The following is a 23,561-nucleotide window of genomic DNA, read 5'->3' on the forward strand; positions in this document are numbered from 1 at the left end:
TTATCAAGATGTTTTAAAATAAGCTTTTATTTCTATTTTTGAAATGGGAATTCTGAGTTAATCCTGGATCCTGTGGTATTCTTATATTCACAGAGCTCATTTCTGCAGTACATGTCAGGAATTCATCTGGGTCTTTCTTGGTGGGTTAGCAGCGTATTTGCATGTTACTTGTTCTATAACATTGTATTGCTGTTGATGCTTGTGTTGCTTCTGACAGCTTTGGGTGTTCCAGGGAAATAAATGATCTCAGTGTCACTTCATGCATCTTGTATATATTTTTTTTTCTCTTTTCAGTGACAGCAGACTTACTGAAAGAATTAAAGAAATAACCATTGCATCCTCTTCTTTTTGTCATTACAGGTGGCGACAGACAAGGTAGCAGGAAGGCTGAGCTCTACTCTCTCATGGGTGAAGAACACTGTATCGCACACCGTCAGTCAAATGGCCAGTCAGGTGGCAAGTCCATCTGCCTCGTTACACACTACATCCCCCTCTACCACTCTCTCTACACCTGCATTATCACCATCCTCACCCACACAGCTGAGTCCAGATGACTTAGAATTACTTGCTAAACTTGAGGAACAGAACAGGTAAGACATTTAAGATTACTGAGTCCAGCTGCATTAAAAATATCTCAGGATTGAAACTTCCATAAAATCTTCTCACCTTCTTAGATCAAAACTGTAATACCTATTTGCTTTTTCAAATGTTAGATTTCTGTATTCCATTTTCTCTAGTCTCTCCGCTTTTACCCAGTTCTTGCTTTCCACTATATAACCTTCTCTGTTTAGAGATGGAACAGTGTTCAGCCGTCTTTATTTGCAAGAAATAGTAGATGCATCCTGCTGTTATGTTAGTGGTGGTACATGTCTAAGGTCTTAATTTCATGAAAAGTAAATTCCTAATCAGTCTTTTTTGTTCATCCAGAATTTTTGTTTATTGTAGAGTAGGCAACCATTTTCTGGGCAGCCTCCCTACAACTGTGTATTCGTCTTGAACTGTAGATGGTGCAGATAAAACTTTCAGTTGTATCAGTTGATCTTGGTGTGCATAGTGACTGCAGATTGGCAGTCTCACTAAAATAAAAGTGGTCTGTGCAATTTCTTAATGCTGAATATCCAGAACCTGTGCTTATTTGCAGTTTTGAGGCAGGACTTATCAGTTATCTGGCCTCTAGCAAAATTTGGTTATGTGTGACAAGTATGTCATTCATGAGAGGGTGACTGTAAAGGAGAACTTGAGCTCCAGATAGGTTTTAGACTTGGCAGATAGCCGCAGGGCTTTGATACCTTCTGAGGATTGCTATCCCTTGTGCTGTGGTGAAGTGCAGAGTTTGATAGTTTAGCTCAAAGTAGCTTCTGTAAGCATGCTGGACTTGACACTAAGGCAGTTGAGGTATTAATTTTGGTGTGGGTTTTTTTTTTATTCTGTTGATTGAGTTATAAGGGTAGTGACTTTCAGTAGAGGAAAAGAGTAACTGGGAGGATGCTAATGCCTTGTGTCACCTGGCATGTCTTCTCTCATGTTTGTACTCTGCAGCCTAATAGCAATACAACATACAGGGAATTTGTTCTGTCTCTTCTATTAGGAATGTGTAGACATGGTGCTTGAGGACATGGTCTAGTGGGTATGGTGGTGTTGGGTTGATGGTTGGACTGGATGACCCGATAGGTCTTTTCCAACCTTAGTGATTCTGTGGTTCTGTCTTGTTCTTAAACAAGATGGGAAGGCAGCTTCTAGAACCACATCATCTTTTTTCCTTGTGGCATGTGGGATTCTTTCCTTTGGAGATGAAATGTATGTATAACTCGCTATACCTCATAGCAAATGCAAATTCATCAAAAGAAAAAAAAAAAGCTAGTTCTTCTAAGAAAGCTAATTTAATCTGAGGCATTCAGCTCAGTTCATGACTAAGGGACTAACTTTTATTTGAGAAGCAGTAACACCTGTTCTTTGGACTGCTTATCTGTGTTAGAGTGAGAGTCATCTCAGACCCACAGTTAACTAGTTTGCTTGTTGAAAGAAGAATGTGAGCTTGGGCTTGCTATCCTTTCTTTTCCAAGTTGGTGTTCTTCATTAGTAAATATGCTAGCAATCTTGTCTGGTTTTATTTAATTTTAGCCAGACCTGTGGTTCAATTCTGCAGTAGTCTTCTGTGTGAATTCTAACTAGAGGCTATCCTACCAAGTGTACTCTTCTTGTGAAATACTAGATTTTAATACAGAAAATTGATGCTCTTATGCTGGCTGAACTGTAGTTTCAGAAACGTTTGAATCTGCATTTTAGCACAGTGGCGCTTTGTTGATGAGGGATTGTACTCTGAACACAGGGAACTATTCTTGTTTTTACTTCCTGGAAGAATTGCTGTTAAAGGTTTCCTTTTCAGTGCTGGCTTTCATGTCAATAAGGAGAATATGAATTAGTTAAACAGAAATACCAAGAACTGAAATGGTATCAAGCTAGGTCTTGTAGCATTCCGTAATCCAATTATACAGGAAGTCCTCTCAGAATGATGAGGTAGCTCAGTCCAGAGTCCTGGTGGAGATGTTTGGCATTAGTAAATCATTTATAAAGTTTTCAGTGAAAGAAAACAGTGGCTAAATGCCACAGAACTCGCTACTTACTGTAAAAAGGACTTCCCATTTTCAAATCTAAGGACAATGAGTTTATCCAGGTAAGGTCAAATTACAGAAACTTAGTGTAACTTACATATAAAACTGGAAAAACTGAAAGTGACTATTTAGAACCTTGTTTTCATAATAGTGATGTTTACTCTGTGCTTGTTTTTCCTCTGTGATTACTTGAATTTGATCTTTAGGCACTGTCTGAGATTGAGAGGAGGAGTTCTAATCTGTAAATTTTTATTATGGATCTGAATAGGTCAGGTTTCTTGATAAAGCTTGATTTCCTTCCCTCCCCCCTTACTATTTAACCTTTTCCAAACAAAATACTACTGCAGAGACTGTTCTGGTTGTTTTCATGAATTAAATTACCTTTTTTCTCTAACTTCCATAAACACCAGCAGGTGAAAGCTGGGGACAGGGAGAGCTAGTATATATATCTTAGCAGAGAGCTTATATTGTAGGTATGCTGAGATTTGTGTACAGTCTTGGGTACACCGTGACTCGGGTTATAGTTTATTAAAACCTAACCTGACCTTGCTGAAATGCTGGGGTGGGGGTTAGCTTTTGTGCAGGTGTATTGAGAAATTATCTGCTTTACAGATGTTGGCAATATTGGAAGTTAATGCACAAATGAAACTCTCGATATAGAAAAACATATTTTCAAGTTAGACTTAATTCTTGCTCTTACTGCACATGGGGGTCTAAAAAATTTCCCCCTGCTTATGGGGCTCAGTATTAGTTGAGGACAAACAGAGCATGCCTGTATGCCCAGAAACCCCTGCTCCTTGCCAGATTGATGGGAAGTCTCTTCAGCAACATGTTCAGTGCTTGGCATATTTTTATGTATTCCTTTCTCCCTGATAACCCCAGAAGTTCTCGCATCTGAACTCCAGGATTTAATTACACATTCATTAGCTATACTAACCACCATTGTTGCTTGTTTCTCATGCTTTGGTTCTGAGACTTTTTTCTCATGCATTTGTAAAATGCCATGTTGATTTGTGAACAGTTGTCAGCAAATATCAGGTGTTTAAAATTGCTCCATGTTTTAATTATTCTGTATTTTCACTGTGAGTTTAAAAAAAAAAGTGTAATCAAGTAGACTTAGGAGATTAATTTTTTCTTTTCATTAAAATTACTGTCTCTTTCACAGTACTTTGACATTTGACACTATCACTGAGGATATTTAACTTCCTTGTGCATCAGACTGACCAAGAGCTATGTTTTCTTGTTAGTAAAGTCAAAGCCCTCTTGCTGGTACTTATGCCTCAAAACAAAACATTTTCCCTGTAGGGCTATTAATCTCCATATGATGAATCTGTAAAGGAGCACTGGACTAGCAATGCTTCTGTGCTTTTTCTAATTTGATATCTTTATGTATTAAGATTTAGTTCTTGACCACAAAACGCTTGCTTTAAAAACTCACTTCTCAGTGTTGTTAATATATGATGTGACGTTTTTATCTGTTTCTGAAAAGGCTGCAATGTGAGCTGTTCTTCTGTCTGCAGAATTACTTGAGATCTCAAGAAGAAACAGTAACATTGGCCATTCTTTTCAAATTTAGTAAAATGGATGTTGGAAAAACTGTTCCACTGAACCTTTGTTTGTATTAATTATGAAGAGGTTAGAAGAACTGACTTCTAAACAAACAGTTATGTTCTAGTACTGTGACTAGAAGAACTTGAATTTGTTTTTTGTGTGCTTTCTTTGCAGACTCTTGGAAACAGATAGCAAATCCTTGCGATCAGTAAATGGGTCAAGAAGAAACAGTGGATCTTCTCTTGTATCTAGTTCATCAGCTTCTAGCAATCTCAGCCATCTTGAAGAAGACTCGTGGATCCTCTGGGGGAGGATTGTGAACGAATGGGAAGATGTACGGAAAAAGAAAGAAAAACAAGTTAAGGTAGTAGTTGGACACTATTTCTTAGGCTGTATTTGTACTGTGCTAGGTGATACTGTTTTATCTTCCTGTTGGATGTCTGTTTTTTTTTAAATAAATATGTAACAATCTTTCAGTTGACTATACTTCCATCCTTAAGCCTTAGTGCTTCCTGTGTAACTGTTACGAGACTTTGGCAACAGCAAATGTCTGTTATTGAAAACTAGATGCATTTACTATATCTTGAATACTAAAGCTTTCAGTCTACCTCTAATGAGAGATTCCCATGAATATGGGGAACGTCTGCTTCATGTTTCCAAAATGGGATTACTGAAAACCCACTTAAGAGCATCTAATAGTAAGATGCTATGATTATTTTCCCACTGAGCAGCTGTCTTTTTCAAGCTTTCTTACTAGAAGGACTGATAATTCTGCTGTAGGAGGCTGAGTTTTGTTTTTTGTGCATGCCAAGTATGATTCCAGGAATGAGTTTAAGCAGAAGAACACATAGCTTCTGAATTCTGAGTGGATCAGACGAACTTTGACCAGTGTGTGTCCAGTCTGGGTTAGTTGTGGGCACGTACAGAAGTGGAATTAGGTTGCTTATTACGCTTCAAATTCAGAGTATCTAGGGCATTTGAATGTATCTCTGTTAGAGGCAGCAAGTACAGCAGAATGTGATTTTTTTGTTTGCAGGCAAGTCTGTGCTGCTTTAATTCTTTACTGACTCTAGGCTGTGGTTTTACGTGCAGAATACAAATTTCAGGGTCTTTTGAGCAGTTTGAAATGTGTGTATGAATAGGTTGTGGGAAGGCAGAACAATGGGCTGAAGTAAAGTATCTTTAATGTGAAGCAGTTTTAAAGAGAACATGACTTGAGAGAGGAAACAAGGGAGGAAAATGAATTTGAGACTTCCTGCTTGCATAGGGAAAACAGTTTTTGGAAAGGTATTCCCAAAAGGCCATGAAAAGGCAGTCACATGAACCTGGCAAAGCAGAAGTCAGATGGTAGTAAGTAGATATGGTTGGACAGAATTCCTTTGAACTGCCTGCATCTGACCACTTCCAAGCATCACAAATATCACTTGTTTTTACAGCTGGCCAAGTATAATCTGGGAAGTATTTGACTAACTTTTAGTAAATATTTAGTTATATTGCTGGTGAGTCTTCCTTTGATGGTTAAATAATTGTCAGTATTTTTTGGTTTTGTTTTGCTTGTTGGAAGTCAGCCTAAACTGTGTCATTTTGCATTTCCAATAGAGGACCAGAACATCTATTCCTGCTTCCTGATTGTGCCAGTAGGTATGACTTTAGCAGCATACGTATCTTTTTGTCTTGGCTCTAAAAGCTCATCTTAAGTTACTAGGTATCTGGTAAGTGGGGTTTCTTTTAAGCTTTAGACATTGGTGTATATACTGTCCTGCGTAGGGTGATGTGTTCCATCCTTAAGGTTTTTTTGATCCACTTCAGAACTCCTTTTTATGGAGGGATTCTGAAGGATGACTTAAGTCCTGCTTTTCAGAGTGCATAATACTGTGTAGAATAGCATCATTTTAGTGCCTTAGTAGGTGTGCTTTCTTGCTGTTCCTTTAGGATTCTTGCAGGGATTAACCCTGGTATTCTGTCAAGCAGGTGCATGGTAACAACTAAGCAAGAAATGCCTTGCTAATGCTTTGTTATTAGTAGCCCAGGAAGCTTTAGGGTGACTGATCTGCAGTCTGATAGTGTGTTGTTGACAAGTGATGGTTAGAGACCGATGTGGAAAGCTGATGTGTTAGGGTTGTTGTCTTGGAGTCTTATAGGAAATAATATATGGTGTCATAGTTATGTAGACAGGACAAAGAGTTTGAGTAGCGTTGCTAGGATGATTCTGAAGAAGGCTGGAGATCTTATGGATATTAGAAAATGGAGGTTAGTGATGCAAAACTCCTGCAGTAGAGTTCAAGCTTAACAGAAACAAAACTTGAAAGCAGGAGTCTCTTGAAAAATTATCACTGTTGCATTAATTTTAGTTTGGAGAAGTATTTGGAACAAACAAAAAGAGGAAGCTTTGCAGAATAAGAGAGTACTGTGGCTTCAAAATACATACTAGTGAAAGAAACTGCCCTTCAGGAGACAACATACTTCATAACAGTTCTCAACGTACAATTATTAAAGGAATCCTCTTCTCTTTAAGAGACAATCTTCTAGGTCAGACTGATACTAGCTGCTGCAAGTACCACTGAGACAGTCTATAAGCTTCCTGAATCACACTCTTTTCTCAGTTTTTGAGGTGAAGCAACAAGGCTACGTTGTACTTGTGCATTCTCAAAAAACAAGTGCCAGGTTTTGAAATCTATTGATCTGTGAAGTTTTGATTTGTGTAATACCTAGCTGATTTTTTTTTTCCAGGGAAGGTAAAGTAATTTTAGATAATTCAGTAGATGTAAATTTAATGTTTTATTGGTCTGGTGTCTGAAACCTCTTTTAAGATAGTATTTAAATGTAAACTTGGAAATATTGGCACACCAGAGAAGTTAGACACGACTTGCCAAGTTTGTCAAATGACTTCTGAGATTAGTACTGTGCAATGTTTGGTTTTTTTTTTTGTTGTTGTTGCAGTTGGCTGTGCTGCAGTTACTTCCACTTTTTATCATTTACCTGTCACAGAAATAATTTTTAATTGGTGATTCCTTATATCTGTCACTACAAATATGATTAAGGGTGTTATCTTTAGTAATCTTGTGAAATATGAAAATAATTGTATTAAACTCTGCCTCATGGGAGTTCTTGTTTACTTGCATATTCCATTTTGGAAATAGCTTACTATGAATAGGGGACTACTTTCATTAGGTAATTTGGCCACTAAAATTCTGTCTCTCCTTGCTTTTGTTACCTGACAATCTGTCAGGCTAGAACTGAGGTTTACATCTTATAAACTATGTTTGGATTTTGACAAGATGTAAATGTCCTCTAAAGTTTGAATAACATTTGTGTGTTGTTTTGTTCTTTAGACCTATGTTTATATTTTCAGGAAATATAAATTAATTTGTGTCTTTTTGTACTTTAGGAGCTTGTTCGAAAAGGGATACCTCATCATTTCAGAGCAATTGTTTGGCAACTATTATGCAGTGCCCAAAGTATGCCAATTAAGGATCAGTATTCAGAGCTTTTGAAAATGACATCTCCCTGTGAGAAATTAATAAGAAGGGACATTGCTAGAACGTACCCTGAACATGATTTTTTTAAAGAAAAAGACAGCCTTGGACAGGAGGTCTTGTTTAATGTAATGAAGGTAAGTCAGTATTACAGCCCTTGAATCACATTAGCAAGAATGTGCACAAAAGCTTGAAAAGTTTGCCTCGTGTATGGAACTTACATCAGTTTCATGTGTTCAAGTTTTTTAAACATTCCACTTGACAGAAATAGTGAAACAAATCACATTCCGGTTTCAAAGACAGCTTTCAAATGTGGTATTCCTACAGCTAATGGTTTTACTTTGACATTTAAAAAACTTGGTAAAGTTACATTAAAACTAAGTCACATGTTTCGCATCAGGGCACACTTCATTCCACTGTGCTATCAGCAGTTGGCAAACAGTGTTGACCAAGACAAGCACACTGTAAACGAGAACTAGTGTTCAGTTTTCAAATGTTTTTCAACCTGGAAGTGGTAGCAACAAACAGCAGATACAAGCTAACATGCAGCTGTTACAGTGCCTAATCACAAAGTGAGACTGCCACTGTAAAACTAAGCTGACATTGTTTTGTCTTCCTTGTACTAGAGCTTAGATTTAGGAAGACACTTTTCCATACAGCATAGCTTCAGCATAAAAGTTGGCAGGTTTCCAAATCCTAGTAACTTCTATAACTCTAAAATGAAGTTGCAGCATGCCTGGAGATCACTGTGTCTCCTCCACCTGTAAATAAAACTGTTGTTTCCTTGTCTGGCAGATCTCCTATGAAAGTAGTAACCTTGTGCAATTTGTATGCCAGCCTCTTTACCTCTCGGCAAATTCCTGTAGTTGAAAACTGCATGTGTGCTGTTATTTTAGGTATGCCTTAATTTCAGCTTTGTAGGCTATCAGAGATTAGAGTTCATACCCCTTTGTAACAGCAGGTAGCAACTAGAATATTTGACTAAAACTTCTGACAGAATGTTTGTCCTCAGTGGATTTGGGAGAAGAATAGTCATTAGTGAAATAAGAGCATGAACTATGATTACTTTTTATTGATAATGAGGTTTAAATTGTTGAGAGTCTTAACTTTATTTCTCAGGCTTATTCTTTGGTGGATCGTGAGGTTGGATACTGTCAAGGAAGTGCTTTTATAGTTGGATTACTGCTTATGCAGGTAAACATGATACTAGAAGTATGTGAACCTTTAAAATCCCCGCTAGAATCTTAATATACCACCATGATATATGATGCAATTTTTATAATGGTGTAAGGGTTTTCCTTCATTGTTCTGTTACAATAGAATTGTGAAGGGCAGCTGTTTACTCTGCAAATCAAATGAGATTTATTCTATGTGTTTCTACTTGCCAATATGACACTGTCTTTGAGTGGGAGAATACATTTTCTTCTTAGAGCTGAGATGGGATTGCAGACTTGTAAGATATTTTGTGAATGTTGTTGGAAATGTTAACCAACCTCTCTTTTCAATTCCCCTGCACTGATCTCGGAGGTCAGTGGAGCTTCACAGTTGGTTTGGTGATCTTAAAGCTGCCTTTGTATTACTGCCTTTTATTTTGTGATGAAGTAGGGTATGTTATAAGCAACTTGCAGACCTCCATTTCAGTTCAGAAATCACTTTTATAGAATTCAGTATATACAAAAGTTCATGACTTTAATTGATTTATAAATGCCTTAAAACATCAAACAACCCAAAATCCTGCTGTGCACACACACCAAAAAAACACCTAAACCCTGCCAGGCAGTTACTCTGATATATCCTTCCATGTGTCCAGAGTTTTTATTGTGCTTTTTTATTTTTAATTATAGATGCCAGAAGAGGAAGCATTTTGTGTGTTTGTTAAATTAATGCAAGATTACAGACTACGAGAACTCTTTAAACCAACTATGGCTGAACTGGGCCTTTGTATGTACCAGTTTGAATGCATGATACAGGTACATACAAACATCTATCAAACTTTCTCTTCAGTAACTATTAATGAGGAACTTGGGAATTCAAGGGCAGGCATGTCTGCTGGCTAACAGGCTGATCTCTTAGCAATAGTTACTTTCAGAACTTTAGAAGTTAATGTATGTGGCTGTGAAGCCTCCTTTTTTTAACCCTTGGCAGTCGGTGGCTGGCTTTAACCACTGAATCATGAGGATTTGTATTGGCATATGAATGTCTAATTCTGTTTGAAGATTCTGAAAGTCAAGGTCTTCACAGTCAATTTATAGCTATTATGGAAAATGGGAGATACTCTCATATGTAGAATTAAAGTTGTGTTCAGATTTGAGACACAGAAACCTTCTTCCTGGTCAGGCTGATGGAGACAAATTGGCTTGTGTTCTGTGATCCAGTTCCTAACACTATGATCAGGGCGGGATGTTAGGTAGCATATAAAACATAGGTCTCTGACATAATCTAGATTTTTTTCCAGCTCTCTTTTGTATTCCATTCTAGATGCTGCTTAGGGATTTACAAGCTTGTGGCTTACCATTAGGATCAGGAAGTGGTTTTCTAATCTGTGTTCTGCAGGGCATTCTGTACTGGGATTTCTGTTGCATGGTTCTGGATAACGATGAGTACTATTTATTCTAGTCCTGTGTTATGAAGCTGCTGTCTGTACTAAGTATCAATTATTTCCTTTTTATTCAAAATTTGTCAATAACGTGGACATACTAAAACTACCATCAGAAGCTTAACGTATAGGCTTTTTTCTTTTTTTCCAGGAGCATCTTCCAGAGCTTTATGTGCACTTTCAGTCTCAGAGTTTCCACACTTCTATGTATGCGTCGTCATGGTTTTTAACTATATTCCTTACAACTTTTCCACTACCAATTGCAACAAGAATATTTGATATCTTTATGTCTGAGGTAACTGCTTACATCTTTCCCTTTCAAGAGTAGCTGTTAAAAGTAGGTATTTAGGTAGTAGTATAAATCCCATTATGTTGGGAAAAATCTCAAACACTCTTGCTTTTTAGTCCTTATGCCTGTCAGTTTATTTTGTAGGGGAAAATGTCTGTCCATGTAGTTTGTCAGGGAAGGGCAGCTGAATCTTTAAATGTAGATACAGTATGCAACTTTGTACTCCAAGCCTATTGAAGAGTTACCACATCTTGCAGTTCTGGATGTGATGCAGTGTTGCATACAGCAGGGACATCAGTTTCTCGGTATTATAATGTTTGGTGTGGAAAGTAATGCTGCTTTCAGACCAAAGTTAAAGCTATGTGAGGATATGCAGGCCAAGAAGAGGGAGTGTTGGCATCTTCTACTGTCCAGCTGATGTGAACAATACCAAAAGAAATCTGTGGAATTATCCAGTCTCGCTATCACAAAGACACCAAAGTCATGTTTAGGATTGGAGCTTTCTGTGATTGTAACTTGTAACAAACGGAAGCTTGTGGTCCATTTATGCTCTTTCTTTGCAATCATCTTTCAGAAAGCAGTAAATCAAAGTTGGATCCTTTCAGATTACACTCAATGTCCAACATAGTATGTGCTGAGTGAGACGTTCCATTGTATCTGTTTTACATAGTTTAACTGCATTGTACCATGTCTGAAATTAAGAAGGCTATTTTGAGAAGTATCTGGGTGTTTTGTGCCAGATATATTTAAAGCTTTTGGTGAAGCTGACATAGAGAACACCTGTCACTTGAGAGTTTACCTCAGCTCTAACTTCTCTGAGTGAGGGGTGGGCCTGGCATCAGGACAAATAACCAGTGTATTTGTCCTTGGGGAAAAATAAACCAAGAACCAATTTGAGACACTTTTTTCAGTTGCACTTTTCCTTATTTGAGAAACTAGATAAGATTTCCAACATTAAGTAGTAGAATCGTTCTGTCCTGTTAACAATGCCATGAATAATTCTTGGATACTTCTTAACTTCTGTTTTCAGGGTTTAGAGATAGTATTTCGAGTAGGTTTAGCAGTACTTCAGATGAACCAAGCAGAATTACTACAACTTGACATGGAAGGAATGTTACAGGTAAATTGAGATTAAAATTAAGAGACGTCTGAAATGTGTAATGTGTGTGTATTTCCCTGCAGCTATTAATTATATGTAATCTTGTTCTCTGATTGCTTTTAGCACTTTCAAAAGGTCATTCCACATCAGTTTGACAGTGGTCCAGACAAATTAATCCAAGCATCTTACCAAGTCAAATACAATGCAAAAAAGATGAAAAAGTAGGTATAACATTTTGAGAAAATAGATTATACTGTTGCTAGGAGCTGCTGTAGCTTTAAAGATAAAGAAACTTATTCAGTATTTAATTAATTTTCTATCTTTAAATTTTGTTGGTATTTTATAGTATAAACAGTTAAAACTGAAGTTCTGTGCTAAAAAATTCTTCTAGAGCAGTACTTGTAATTTTTCTTAAATAGAATATATCTCATTTATAAAAGAACCTAAAAAGCTTTTGAGGAAAGCTGCAAGTTACGGGGAATTACAGTACTTCTGTCAACAGCATCTGAATAGAAAAAAAACCCAGTGTGGGTGGGCGGTTTGGGGTGGGAGGGGGTGGTGGTATTTTGGTTTTTTGAGGATGAAGTAGGGAAGGAAGGTTAAATTTTCTGATCTGGACTAAATTCGTAAGATTTTAGTTCTCAGGAACTTGAACAGTATTCACAGTACCAAAGAGTACATGTATGGTACATCAGATTAGTGCTGTTTAAAATATAAATCGATGAAACTCTAATACTGTTGATAATTGTAACATAACTTTAATCTGGGGTTTGAAATCCTGAGTGTAATACTACTTTTTTAAGGTTATTGGCATGTCTTCTCTTTTTCTGCTTTTGGTAAATTGAAGTTTTGATAAGCCAAGCTGCACATATTGTGCTTCTCCAGGATTAAGTTTGGCAATTCTCCCGTTAGTTATAATTTGCTTTACATTCACGGTTCCTGTACTGCAGATTGTGCTAGGGTTTTTCAAGTTGAATTTGCCAATCCTTCTGTCAGCGGCTGATGATCAGTGCTGTACAGTGAGCTGATCTCTAAAACAAAACTAGTAACAAAGCTCTCGGGGGAGGAACATTTTGTGAAAGTCAGTATAAGTGTATGTAGTTTAAACTCGTATCATTCCAAGTCTAAACTTAGTTGGTGATCTTCCATAGATTTGTGCATCTCTGCTTGTTTCCTCTTCTTGTCACCCTTTCAAATTGGGACAATTTTGTGGTTTGATGGAGAGGGGGCAAAATTGGTGTATATGCTTAAGATTTTTTGTCTCAAATCTCATTGCATCTTTGTCTTCTAAGCTTTCCAAGCTTTGTTTTCCATTGGCTGAATCTATTGAATTGATTATCATATAATTACACTGAGTGGCTATTACAGAGTAGCTCCAAATCATTGCCACTGTAAATGTGTGCAAGCAAGCACCTGCACTTGAGTGCTGCTTCACAGTCTGTCCACAGGTAGAGAAGTGTGTGATTAAATTTAGTTTTAATGTCCAGCCTAAATCTTCACAGGTGTGCATTTCAAGTGGCCACTTCAGCAGAGGAACTATCAATAATCTGTACCTCTGTTCTACTGTTTGTTAGGTTGTTCGGCAACAAGTAAGTTTTATCTGCAATTTTTCTAATTGTAATTTACTATTTCTTATTTTTAGGTTAGAAAAGGAATACACTACAATAAAGACAAAAGAAATGGAAGAACAAGTTGAAATTAAAGTAAGAGAGCCTCAACGAATTTATTTATGGATCAGTTTAATTCCTACATATTTGGGTTTACATATGTCATGGTTTAACCTCAGCTAGTAGTAAAGTACCACGCAGCTGCCCGCTCACCTCCTGTCCCTCCTCCACTGGAGAAGGAGAATCAGAGGAAAAGACAAGGAAGCTCATGAATTGAGATAAGAACAAATTAATAATTGAATATAAGTGAATATTATAGTGATGCTAATAAGAGTAACAATACTATTAATAATAAGTAGTTAAAATAATGGAAAATAAAACATATTATACGATTGCTCACCACCCAGCAACTGATACACAGCCAGGTCCCAAGTAGCGAGAGCCAGAGGCCTAGAGCAATTGCAGCAGAATCCAAGCGAACCCCACAAGCGACAGCATGACTGGGAAAGCCAACTGACCCACCAACTCACTAATGAATGAGCAAGCTAACAAGCAAGGAAGCAGAGGAGCTATAGCCCTCTGGCCCACTCCCTGCTTACATACTGAGCATGCTGTGCTATGGAATGAAATACTCCTTCAGTTAGTTTGGGTTAGCTGTCTGAACTGTGTCCCCCACACATACTGCTTGTAACGAAAGTTGGAAACATAGGTGTGGTATCAGTTGCTGAAAAAGTCCTCGACTGCTGCAAGCACTCCCTAGCACCGACTTGAAAACACCTTATCAGTACTATTCTCAGGGCAAATCCAAAAACACAGCTTCATAATAGCCAGTGCGAAGAAAATTAAGTCTGTCCTGACTAAAACCAGCACAACATTTGATATGTATATGTAGCGGGACACATAATTGAGGTACCCAAATTCTTTTCTTTCAGCATTTGTATTTGGGATGTCTGCTCATAAGGGACACTTAGAGTGAAATTGAGACTTCTGGTGGGCACTTAAAGAAAAATCTTTGATGGAGAGCTGTTGTACTTAGTTTTCGTTATTGTCTGCTGACTAAAGCTTTGTTGCAGATGGCCTCATTTAGCAGAGGTTCTGAATATATTGGTTTAGGTGTAGGTGTCCCACACAGGAGGCTTGTAAAACACGTTTTACAGTTTACCAGAATTCACTTGTGTGGCTTGTCACAGACTTTGAGATCTTGATTTTTTTTTTTTTTTCTTCGTTGGACCCAGGATTGAGTGTTTTCTGTCTGCAGGCTCTTTTCTTTTGAAGCTTCTGCAACTGACACATAATGTGGAAAAAACCCACCCTGTGACTGGAGTTTGTTTCCCTTTTACTAATTGACCTACTTCCTGTATTTATGTAATCACTGCATCTTTTTGCTTTTGTGACATAAATAGGGTTTTGCTGCTCTCTTTTCATGGCATAGTGTTTGATCTGGGTTTGCTTCCTGGTGTCATTCATTTAGCCAGTTCCATAAGAAAAGGCAGTAGGAGAAATGATGGGCAAGTGTACTATACAAAGTTTAGTAGAAGGAATGAGTTACAGCCTTCCTTCTTCCAGTCCAGTGCTAGTCATTTTGCCTCTCAACATCAGTTTCTGAGGTATCAGTTCTTCAGAAAAATACAGTGATGTGCACCTGGGACCACAAAGGTGCTCCAAGCTTTTTTGGGCAGTGTTTTATTGTTGTAACAGGCAGCAATGCAGTTAGCAGCATTAGGACCTGCTGTAATGCATCTCAAATTAGAAGATTTGCAGGAGTTAGATAACATCTCTCTGCAGAATAAGACAAAACAAAATTATTTGAAAGACAACTCTAACTTCAGATTCTAGTGTTTTAACTTATTTGAAATCCTCTGCTTCCACCCCTGCGCCCCACCACCAAAAAAAGCCAAACCAAACAAAAAATTCCAACCAACAAACACCAAAACCAAACAAAAACACACCACCAAAAAACCCCCACACCCAACCCAAAGCTGTCCGTGTCTAGGCCCTGCTTCGGGGCTGGCCATAAACCATTTCTAACTTGCTCTCTTTTGCTAAGAAACTGCTGTTTTCAGCAGATGGAAAACTAAGCATGTTGAGTCTGCCCCTTAGGCTGGCAGAATGAAGCATTGCTGAACTGGTATCCATGGCTCTGTTCTTAGGGGTACAGGTCTCTTCCATCTGAATGCTGACTGCTAATATTTGTAGGAAATGCACTGGTAAAATATGTAATTCAATACAATTCTTTCTCACTTCTGGGACATCTGAGCTAAGTAATTCTCAGAATAACCTGACAGATTAAATAATTTATGTTAAATTATATAATAGTGATTTGAAGGAAAAGGAAGGAAACCTTGGAGCTCTCTCATCAGCCTGTCCTACTGCAGGGACTGCGCTTTCGTGTCTCTTAGCCATGAATACTGTCTGGCTTACGTTTCTGAAGAGGAGGCTGTCAAGTCTAATGTGTGGTCAAGCCCTGTGGTTCACCTGTAGACATACTGCTTTCATCTAATGCAACACAGATAACACAAGACTTGTTCTCATCTTTGCTGTATCAAGCTCTTTAAGCTCATCTTTGAGTTAGTACGTTATATAAAAGGATGTTAAAAAGGTCACTATTTTATTTTTATTAATTTTCATAGATGTTATGACATAAACGTTGTTAGCTTGCTTTGGTTTTATCAGACTTTCAAGTCATAACTTGAGAAATATAATTCTGAACTCTTTACCTTCCAGAGGTTGCGAACTGAAAATAGACTCCTGAAACAGCACATTGAAACATTAGAAAAGGTACGTACGTTGGTGATTAGCTTTAATCTGTGTTAATTTATACTTAAATTGATGGGAATTTTATTATATGAAATGGGAATCTCAGAACTATAGTTTACCATTTTTACTGCTATCTGTGGTGTTACCCATGGTGCTTAGCCAAAGAGCACAGCGAGTGGGGTCAGTGGTTGTAAATGTATAAGGCTGTTATGTCTGGCTCATAGTGAATATGAAATCAAACACTTGGACATACCCAACTTTTGTTGTACTGTTTTCTTTCTGAATTAGAAGCATCTATTCAAAGTCCAGAAGACTACATGAAATAGCAGACTGCTTGGGTGGAAAAGAGGATATTGTGAGAGAATCCTCAATTTTGCAAATCTGAAGTGGCTGGGTGTTCTTACGTAGGAGCAAAGTGACAGACCTACCAATGACCAGAGAGAGAAGGAGATGAAAGCAGATTATTTCACCACTAGTGAATACTGTAGTAGGGGGTGTTGTTGCAGCATACACATTCAGTACAGGAAGTCTGCTGCCATTAATTTGGTTTACTTAGTTTTGATATTTTATAACTATTTTGGGTACATGGTGGGGAGAGTATCTTTTCAAGACACGTCAAATTCAGTCTGGAATAGAGTTTTGTTAGGCTTCTTTGTAACTGGCTATAACTTTAAAAGTATGCATGATAATTGTTGTCAATACATTGCCAACATGCAGGCATTGTTCTCCAATGGCCTCTTCTACATTCTGGTGTCATGCTTCCTGTAAGAGATTGCGTCTGAGCTGGCCTGCTCCAGAGTGAGAACATGCTTGTCCATCTTAAGCACGAATGGCAACTCTCTTTCAACAACTGAAACTGAATGCTGTTGTGAGTTGCAAACAGTTTCACAGGAAGGAAATGGTAAAGGTTCAATTTAGAGTGAAATAATTGAAAGGTCTCACACTTCAGATGTTAAATCCATGACAGTTTCTTGGAAAAACAGTTAATTTATGTAAAATTCTAATTGATTTCCCAATTTAGTTTGGAAAAATATGCATGCTGAGGATATATTGTGAAAGTTGTGACCAAAAATAGTTTTATAAACATCTTTGTTTCTAATACTGAAGTGCTGTTAAAATTAACTGAAAGGTGCAGGCTCCTCTTAAGAACTCTGATGCTGTAGCGAATCACTTCAATGCTCTTGGCAATTTTATAATAGTAAATATTCCTGTTTTACACTTGCAGAGGTTTGAAATCAGATTTTTTTTTTTATTAGGAAGTCCATGATGAACTGCCAGATTTGCTTTTGCAAACTCTGTGCTTAAATATTAAGAATTCACTTTCAAAGTATCCCGTTCTGACTGGATTTAGAACACTTCAAAATGGGAAATTATTATCTATTAGTAAGAATTACTGGAGATCATTCTCACCACAGCATCTGAAAAACAGATCATAAAGTGTGAACAAACACATACAGTTCTTCTGTTGGAAGCTTATTTTAAAATATTTTTTCATCATCCTAACCTGTATGTTTTACCTGTGATTTCATTAGTGTACCTTAAAGACAAACATCTTTAACTTCTGAGTGGTTGATAAGAGCTATTACTTAGAACTTTAATTTCAATAAAAGTTCCAAGGACAAAGGTGGTCTGTGAATAGATGTGTTCTCTGTTGTAGAATCTTCAAAAATTGAATGCTTTCAAGGTTGATAGAGTAGAAAGTAATTAAATGTGCAGCTTGGGGTGTGGAGGGGAGGAATGGAGTGTTAGTGCATAGAAGAAAATTCTCTTTCTTGAAAAACTTTGGCAAGCAAAGAGAATCTGTGAGCTGCTCAGTTGAGTTACTGCAAGAATTCAGGAAAACTAAGTATTAGATGTCATAGTAGAAATTTTCTACTTGTCTGTCAGTTTGCACCATGTAACTTCCCTACTTCATCTTTTTGGAAGCTTTAGTTCTGCATGAACACCTCAGTGCTTAGTAGTGTTTTCTTTGTGCTCAAATTGTGCCTGCCTTTCATGTTGCGGGTGGACCATAGACCACATCTTGCATCTATCTACTAGGTTGTATCAGATAATGTATCAGTAATTTTGTTAATTAGGGAAGCAAGCCATTCAGATAAAAACATCCAGTTTCCTGTAGGTGACTTCTTAGGTGTTACGGAAATCTGTCTTTGAGACCTGCTTGGGTCAGAGATGGACTGTGTTAAATCTATTGCAGAAAAGGCTGCTTCCAGGGACTTTCAGGCCGAGTTGCCTTATTTATGTGAAGAGTTGTTAATTTTGCAAAACGTTTATACAGAAAATGGGTAGAATTTGGGCATTTTCCTTCTATCAGCTCTTGTCTCTTTTGTTACTATTATCACCCCTCTGGGTTTTTTTTGTTTTTCTTGTCCTTATTCCTATCTGGATTTTTCCTTTGTAGGAAAGTGCTTCCTTGGCAGATAGATTGATACAGGTATAGTCTTTTACTATGAGTCTCTTCCTACTCTCGAAAACCCCCAAACTGCTTTAATGCATGCATATTTGCATGCTGTACCCTATCTCTGCCTTGCTGATTTGGAATAAATATAGAGCTAATCTCTTCCTAGAAACTTGTTTAATTGTGTTTACTAAAAAGATATAAACCCAATACCTGCACGTTTATAATATTTTTCCTAACCTAATGTAATTGTTTTGGTACAAATTCCTATGATAAATGGTTTCGATGACACCGTATTAACACTGACATTGAATATTGCAAACTGAAATCTCTGCATGTACAACTGAGAAATATTGCATGAAAGGAATTTTATTGAATGCAAGTACGCAATTGTGCTTGCTAAATGGTTGCAGACCTCTATAATAAAATACTAAAGCAGCTGTTTAGTACTACCTTGTCCTAAAATTTCTACCAATTGTACTCTGCTGTTTGCAAAACCAACCTGATGAAATAAGCAGCTAAGCATCTTAAAGGCAGTCTTTCTCGGATTTGTCCTCAATTGCTTAAAAAAAATAATTATGTCCTAAGGGACAAGTGACAAGGGCCCAGGAGGCTGAGGAAAACTACCTCATAAAACGGGAGCTGGCCACCATCAAACAGCAGAGTGATGAGGCCGTTACTAAACTGGAGCAAGCTGAGAATACCATCAGGGAGCTCCAACAGCAGCAGCAATGGGTAAGGAGCTTGGCAGCACATCATCTCATCCTCTTCACTCAATTTTGTTTGTTTCCTCATCATGACATGACCTCTGTGCTGTCCTTGTAAAAGTTCATTCTGAGTTGCACTCTCAAAATTACACAGATTGAACATGGGGATGTTGTGGTCTGTTCTTATTGATAGGTGAGATTCATAACCCTAGATAGATGTAAGTTATTAATTTAAAGAAAAATCCAACAACCGAACTAAAACACCACACAACAAAACACACCAAGCCAAAAACCCACTGCCACCAAAGAAATGCTAACAACTGACCGCCCAAAAAACCTTTGGTAACTCCTAATGCTAAGGATCTAGCCAGTGCAAATTGTGTCACTGAATACTAAAATTTGAGAGTTGATTCCTGATGCCTTTACCTGGCTTCTCATTTAAGTCAGTCTCTTCCATGTTAATGTTTCTTTTGGACACCTGTTTGGTGGGTTTTTTTTTTTTTCCCTAGCATGCTTAAATGTGTTGCTTGCAAAAATAAAAGTGTATTGTCCCCGAGTTTGGAACTACAGGACTTTAATAAAAGGTGTGGGTTTATGTCCAAGTAGAGCAGGAAAATAACTTTTAGCAGCTCTGTGAGTAATGTGTTTGTGTGTTATGTGTGTTAAGTAGTATAACGTGCAAGACTTCAGACCGTTACTGTGAGACTGAAGTTACTTTCTTTAAACCACTTGCAAGGTGCTCACTGTCTTCTCTTGAGAGAGGGAGGGAAGCGGTTTCAGCAGTCTTCACTTGCTGAGTACACTGTGCACTAGCAGTGTCAATGTGAATATGTTCATATTGTTGGAAGTAAGGGGTATCTAAGTACTTCTCTGAAGCCCAGAGTACTTAAGGTGTATGAGATACAACCTTTTAGAACTACAGCATACTGCAGCTGCTTCACCAGATGCCTTTAGAGGCAGTTTTTTTACAAATTTTCCACTCAAGATGTATAATACTTGTATCTTGCCTTGGAAGGCAGTGATGAGATTTACTTTTAGACTGAAAAGAAATCGTAACTTAAATTTAACATTATAGAAATAATTTATTATGCCTACTTAATGCATTTCAATGTAAAAAAAAAAGGTACATCTTTCAGAATAGTTGCAAAGAGTTATTAATGAGGTGTTACTCTAATGTGTAATGCTGCTTTTTATTTAACTCTAGCATTTTCTTTGGGGGGGGGGGAAACCCATGAAAAAATTATGATTAGGAAGATGAGGATGTTCTAGTGATGCTTTCCAAAATTTATATGAATTGTAATCTTTCAAGTGTAATCTTTCAAGTGAAAGTGTTTCTGAACTTGGGTAGCCAGCTTTTTTACTGCATGTACACCTGCAATAGTACACCTGCTTTTGGAACTTGTTTTTGGAGGCATCCATGTTGATTTACCTGTCAATTACAAGTTAATAAAAGAGACTAAAATGCTACATTTATTAGTTAATGGGTGGATAATAGGACTTTTAAAGCCAATGCTTTTGATTATGCCAGGGACCTTACTAAGTAGCAGTGATGGGGAAGCCTGGCATCCTGGCTAGGCATGGGAACTGGTCCTGAGCAAAAATCCAGATAACTGGATTGCAAAACTGCCGGGGTTTGGAGGTGTGATGATGGCAGAAGATGGGACAGGTACTGCAGAGTGAAGAGTAAGTAAAATGTGAGAATGGACAGTTAATTTTAGAGCCACACTTCCTACCCTGCATGCTTGCAGCCTTGGTTTCCTTCACTTAAATATGAACATGACTGTAAGGAATAGTCTGACTGTGCCTGGAACTGAGGCTGTAAATCCATGTGGTTATAGATGGTTTTGTGCCTAGTAGTTGACTCATTTTTAAGTGTAAGTACCAGTACTGTGGTTTTGAGGACAGTCTCAGTTAACTTGGACACCATGGTGGAAGTGTTATGAAGGTTTCAATTAGTAGTTCCCTAGATTGTGCTGCATTAGTAAGATCTGTAATTGTTGTTTCCATGCATGGGAATAGGATCAGCACCTGTAAACATCTGCATGCATGAAGGGCACCACCCAGGAGAAATCCTTCCATTTCTTTTGAGTTTTGGCATTTCACTTGGAGGAGAATACCCCATTAAATTCCTAGTGCCAGTAGCTTTGCTCTTGGCAATAGTCCTCTTCGGTATTTTCTTTGGAATATTTGCTTTAATGTTTTTAATGGAATCCTAGAATGGTTTGGGTTGGAAGGGACCCTAAAGACCATCTAGTTCCACCCCCCCTGCCATGGGCAGGGACCCCTTCCACTAGACCAGGTTCCTCAAAGCCTCATCCAGCCTGGCCTTGAACACTTCCAGGGATGGGGCATCCACAGCTTTTCTGGGCAACCTGTCCCAGTGCCTCACCACCCTCTCCAGGAAGAACTTCTTCCTGATATCTAATCCAAACCTCCCCACTTTCAATTTAAACCCGTTACCCCTTGTCCTGTCACTACAGGCCCAATCATTTCAGTTTTGTTTATGGCTAGCAAAAATGATTGCACAGTGAACCCTATGAATAGCTACATAGTTTATCTGTATTTATTTAAAGGTACAGCATCTATCCTACATGTTCTATCATCTACGTGTTTTCCAATATTGAGTTGTCTGTTTCAGCATGATAGAAACTGTAAAGTTTTTAAGTATGAAGTTCTGAATAGGAATGTATGAAATATCAGGATACTAAGGATACTTGCAGCTACCTCATCTGAATAAGACTGTGGGATTTAAAAAAAAAAAAAAGAAAAAACAACCCAAAAACCCCTTTCATTTATAAATCATGAGTCAGGAGAAATAAGTGTAGGTTCTTTTGTTTTGTTGGTAGCAAAAATACTATCTAAACCATAGCCGCCTTTAGAAATACTAACGTCATCTTTGTAAAAAGTTTATTTATATTAAACTGTTATTTAGGGTTTATTCTGTCTGTTCTATGAGATTTGATAGCACATTTTGGATGGCTTAAAATATTGAAAGTGCTTAAAGAATGTGTGTGGGTATGAAGAAAATCTCTATCGCAGCACTGCTTTGTAAGGCTGAATACAGAGAGGGTAGAGGAGTATTCTTTTGACTGAAGTCCAACACCAGAAGCCCAAATTGCATGCAACTTTAACTTTTTCCTGTGCTGAATTATTTACAGGGAGTTTTTAGTTGAACCAGAATGACTTTATTACAAAGTGTTGAGTCCACTTAGGTGGTTCTTACCATTGTTTCCTGGTGTGAGGAAGTTCTGCCATAGTACTTCTCCCAGACGACCTGAAAATAGTACTAATGATCAGATAATAAATCACATAAGTGTCAAGTGTAATCTGCATATTTCTGAATATAAGGTCATTTGGATGGGGAAAAGGAAGTGGAAAATAATGGAGTTTGAGGTGGAGATTTCACACTTAGCTTTACTTTGGATGCAAACTTCTACATCTTAGAGAACAACTATTAGTGTAACAACAGTGTGTAACCTGTACAATTTTTTTATAGTGATAACTAGGAAAAAATAATTGTAAAACTAACGATATTCTGAAGTGCACTGGGAGTTAAGTGCTTCAGCTACCTAAATATTTGCATGAATGGTTTTGAAGAGTATGGTATTAATGTGTCTTTGGCATGTCTAGTCTTTGAATACAGAAACTTGCTAAAGGCTGGGTAACCAGAAGATTAAGAGGAAGGTGGCTTCTTCCTCATACTGCTAGTCAGTCAAGAACTGCATAGAGGAAGTTGTGCCTGACTTCAGCAGAATACAGAAGGTTTTGTTTTGAGGCATGCCAAGGGTGATGGTGTTTGAGGAGTTGGGTGATGGCAATCAGCCTGGCCTAATTTATGACTGATAATTATGAGCTGAAGGGTTTCTCTGGGTTTTTTTTTTTTTGTTTTGTGTGTGGATTACCACCCCCCACCCCCCCAATATTTCTTCTAAATTAAAAAGATAACTTCTGGGTGTTTAAAAATGAATAATGATTTCTGCTAGTTAAATACACCTCCAGAACACAAATCTCATCTTTCCCAGTGATACTCTCATTTTCAATGATTACCCAGTTCATCAGTCTGAATGCTTGAAAACTGAATCTAGAAATGAGCGGTTTAAGGTAAAATTGTTTCACATCTTAAGAAGGCTCTTCGTAAGATAGAATTCTAATTGACTAAACATACAGATGGAGACATGTATTTTGCAAGGTAATTTATAACCATGTATTTGGCTGTTGTTGCAGCAACTCCATAATCCGTAGTTTCTTTCAGGAACTCATGCTAAAATGATTGCTATTAATAAAGAGCATAATAATTGATATAGGGAATATCTATTTGTGAATGAGTGTTACACCTTATAGAAGACTTCCTTTATTGTAAGATACACTTTTTTATATTATGTTCTGATTTGCAACCAAAAAGCAGAAAATAAAAATACTTTATGTAGTAAAGTACTACAGTTAGTGCTAAATATAAAAACAGAGGTAAT

At 37.6% G+C, this 23,561-nt stretch overlaps 1 protein-coding gene across 1 annotated transcript in view; it reads left to right on the top strand.

Annotated features, from left to right (window-relative positions):
- The first annotated feature begins 364 nt into the window (after positions 1-364).
- EVI5 (ecotropic viral integration site 5) overlaps positions 365-23,561 on the top strand; it is a 69,868-nt gene continuing 46,671 nt past the window's right edge. The window contains exons 1-12 of the mRNA XM_010153092.1: positions 365-590; positions 4,338-4,527; positions 7,552-7,776; positions 8,759-8,833; positions 9,484-9,609; positions 10,387-10,530; positions 11,555-11,644; positions 11,747-11,844; positions 13,266-13,326; positions 15,955-16,008; positions 18,389-18,421; positions 18,974-19,120. Of these exons, the coding sequence (XP_010151394.1) occupies positions 442-590; positions 4,338-4,527; positions 7,552-7,776; positions 8,759-8,833; positions 9,484-9,609; positions 10,387-10,530; positions 11,555-11,644; positions 11,747-11,844; positions 13,266-13,326; positions 15,955-16,008; positions 18,389-18,421; positions 18,974-19,120 (1,392 nt within the window). The 5' untranslated portion in view covers positions 365-441. The remainder of the gene's footprint in view (positions 591-4,337; positions 4,528-7,551; positions 7,777-8,758; positions 8,834-9,483; positions 9,610-10,386; positions 10,531-11,554; positions 11,645-11,746; positions 11,845-13,265; positions 13,327-15,954; positions 16,009-18,388; positions 18,422-18,973; positions 19,121-23,561) is intronic.

Source organism: Eurypyga helias, unplaced genomic scaffold (genome assembly GCF_000690775.1).
Source record: "Eurypyga helias isolate BGI_N326 unplaced genomic scaffold, ASM69077v1 scaffold10316, whole genome shotgun sequence".
Classification (NCBI taxonomy): domain Eukaryota; kingdom Metazoa; phylum Chordata; class Aves; order Eurypygiformes; family Eurypygidae; genus Eurypyga; species Eurypyga helias.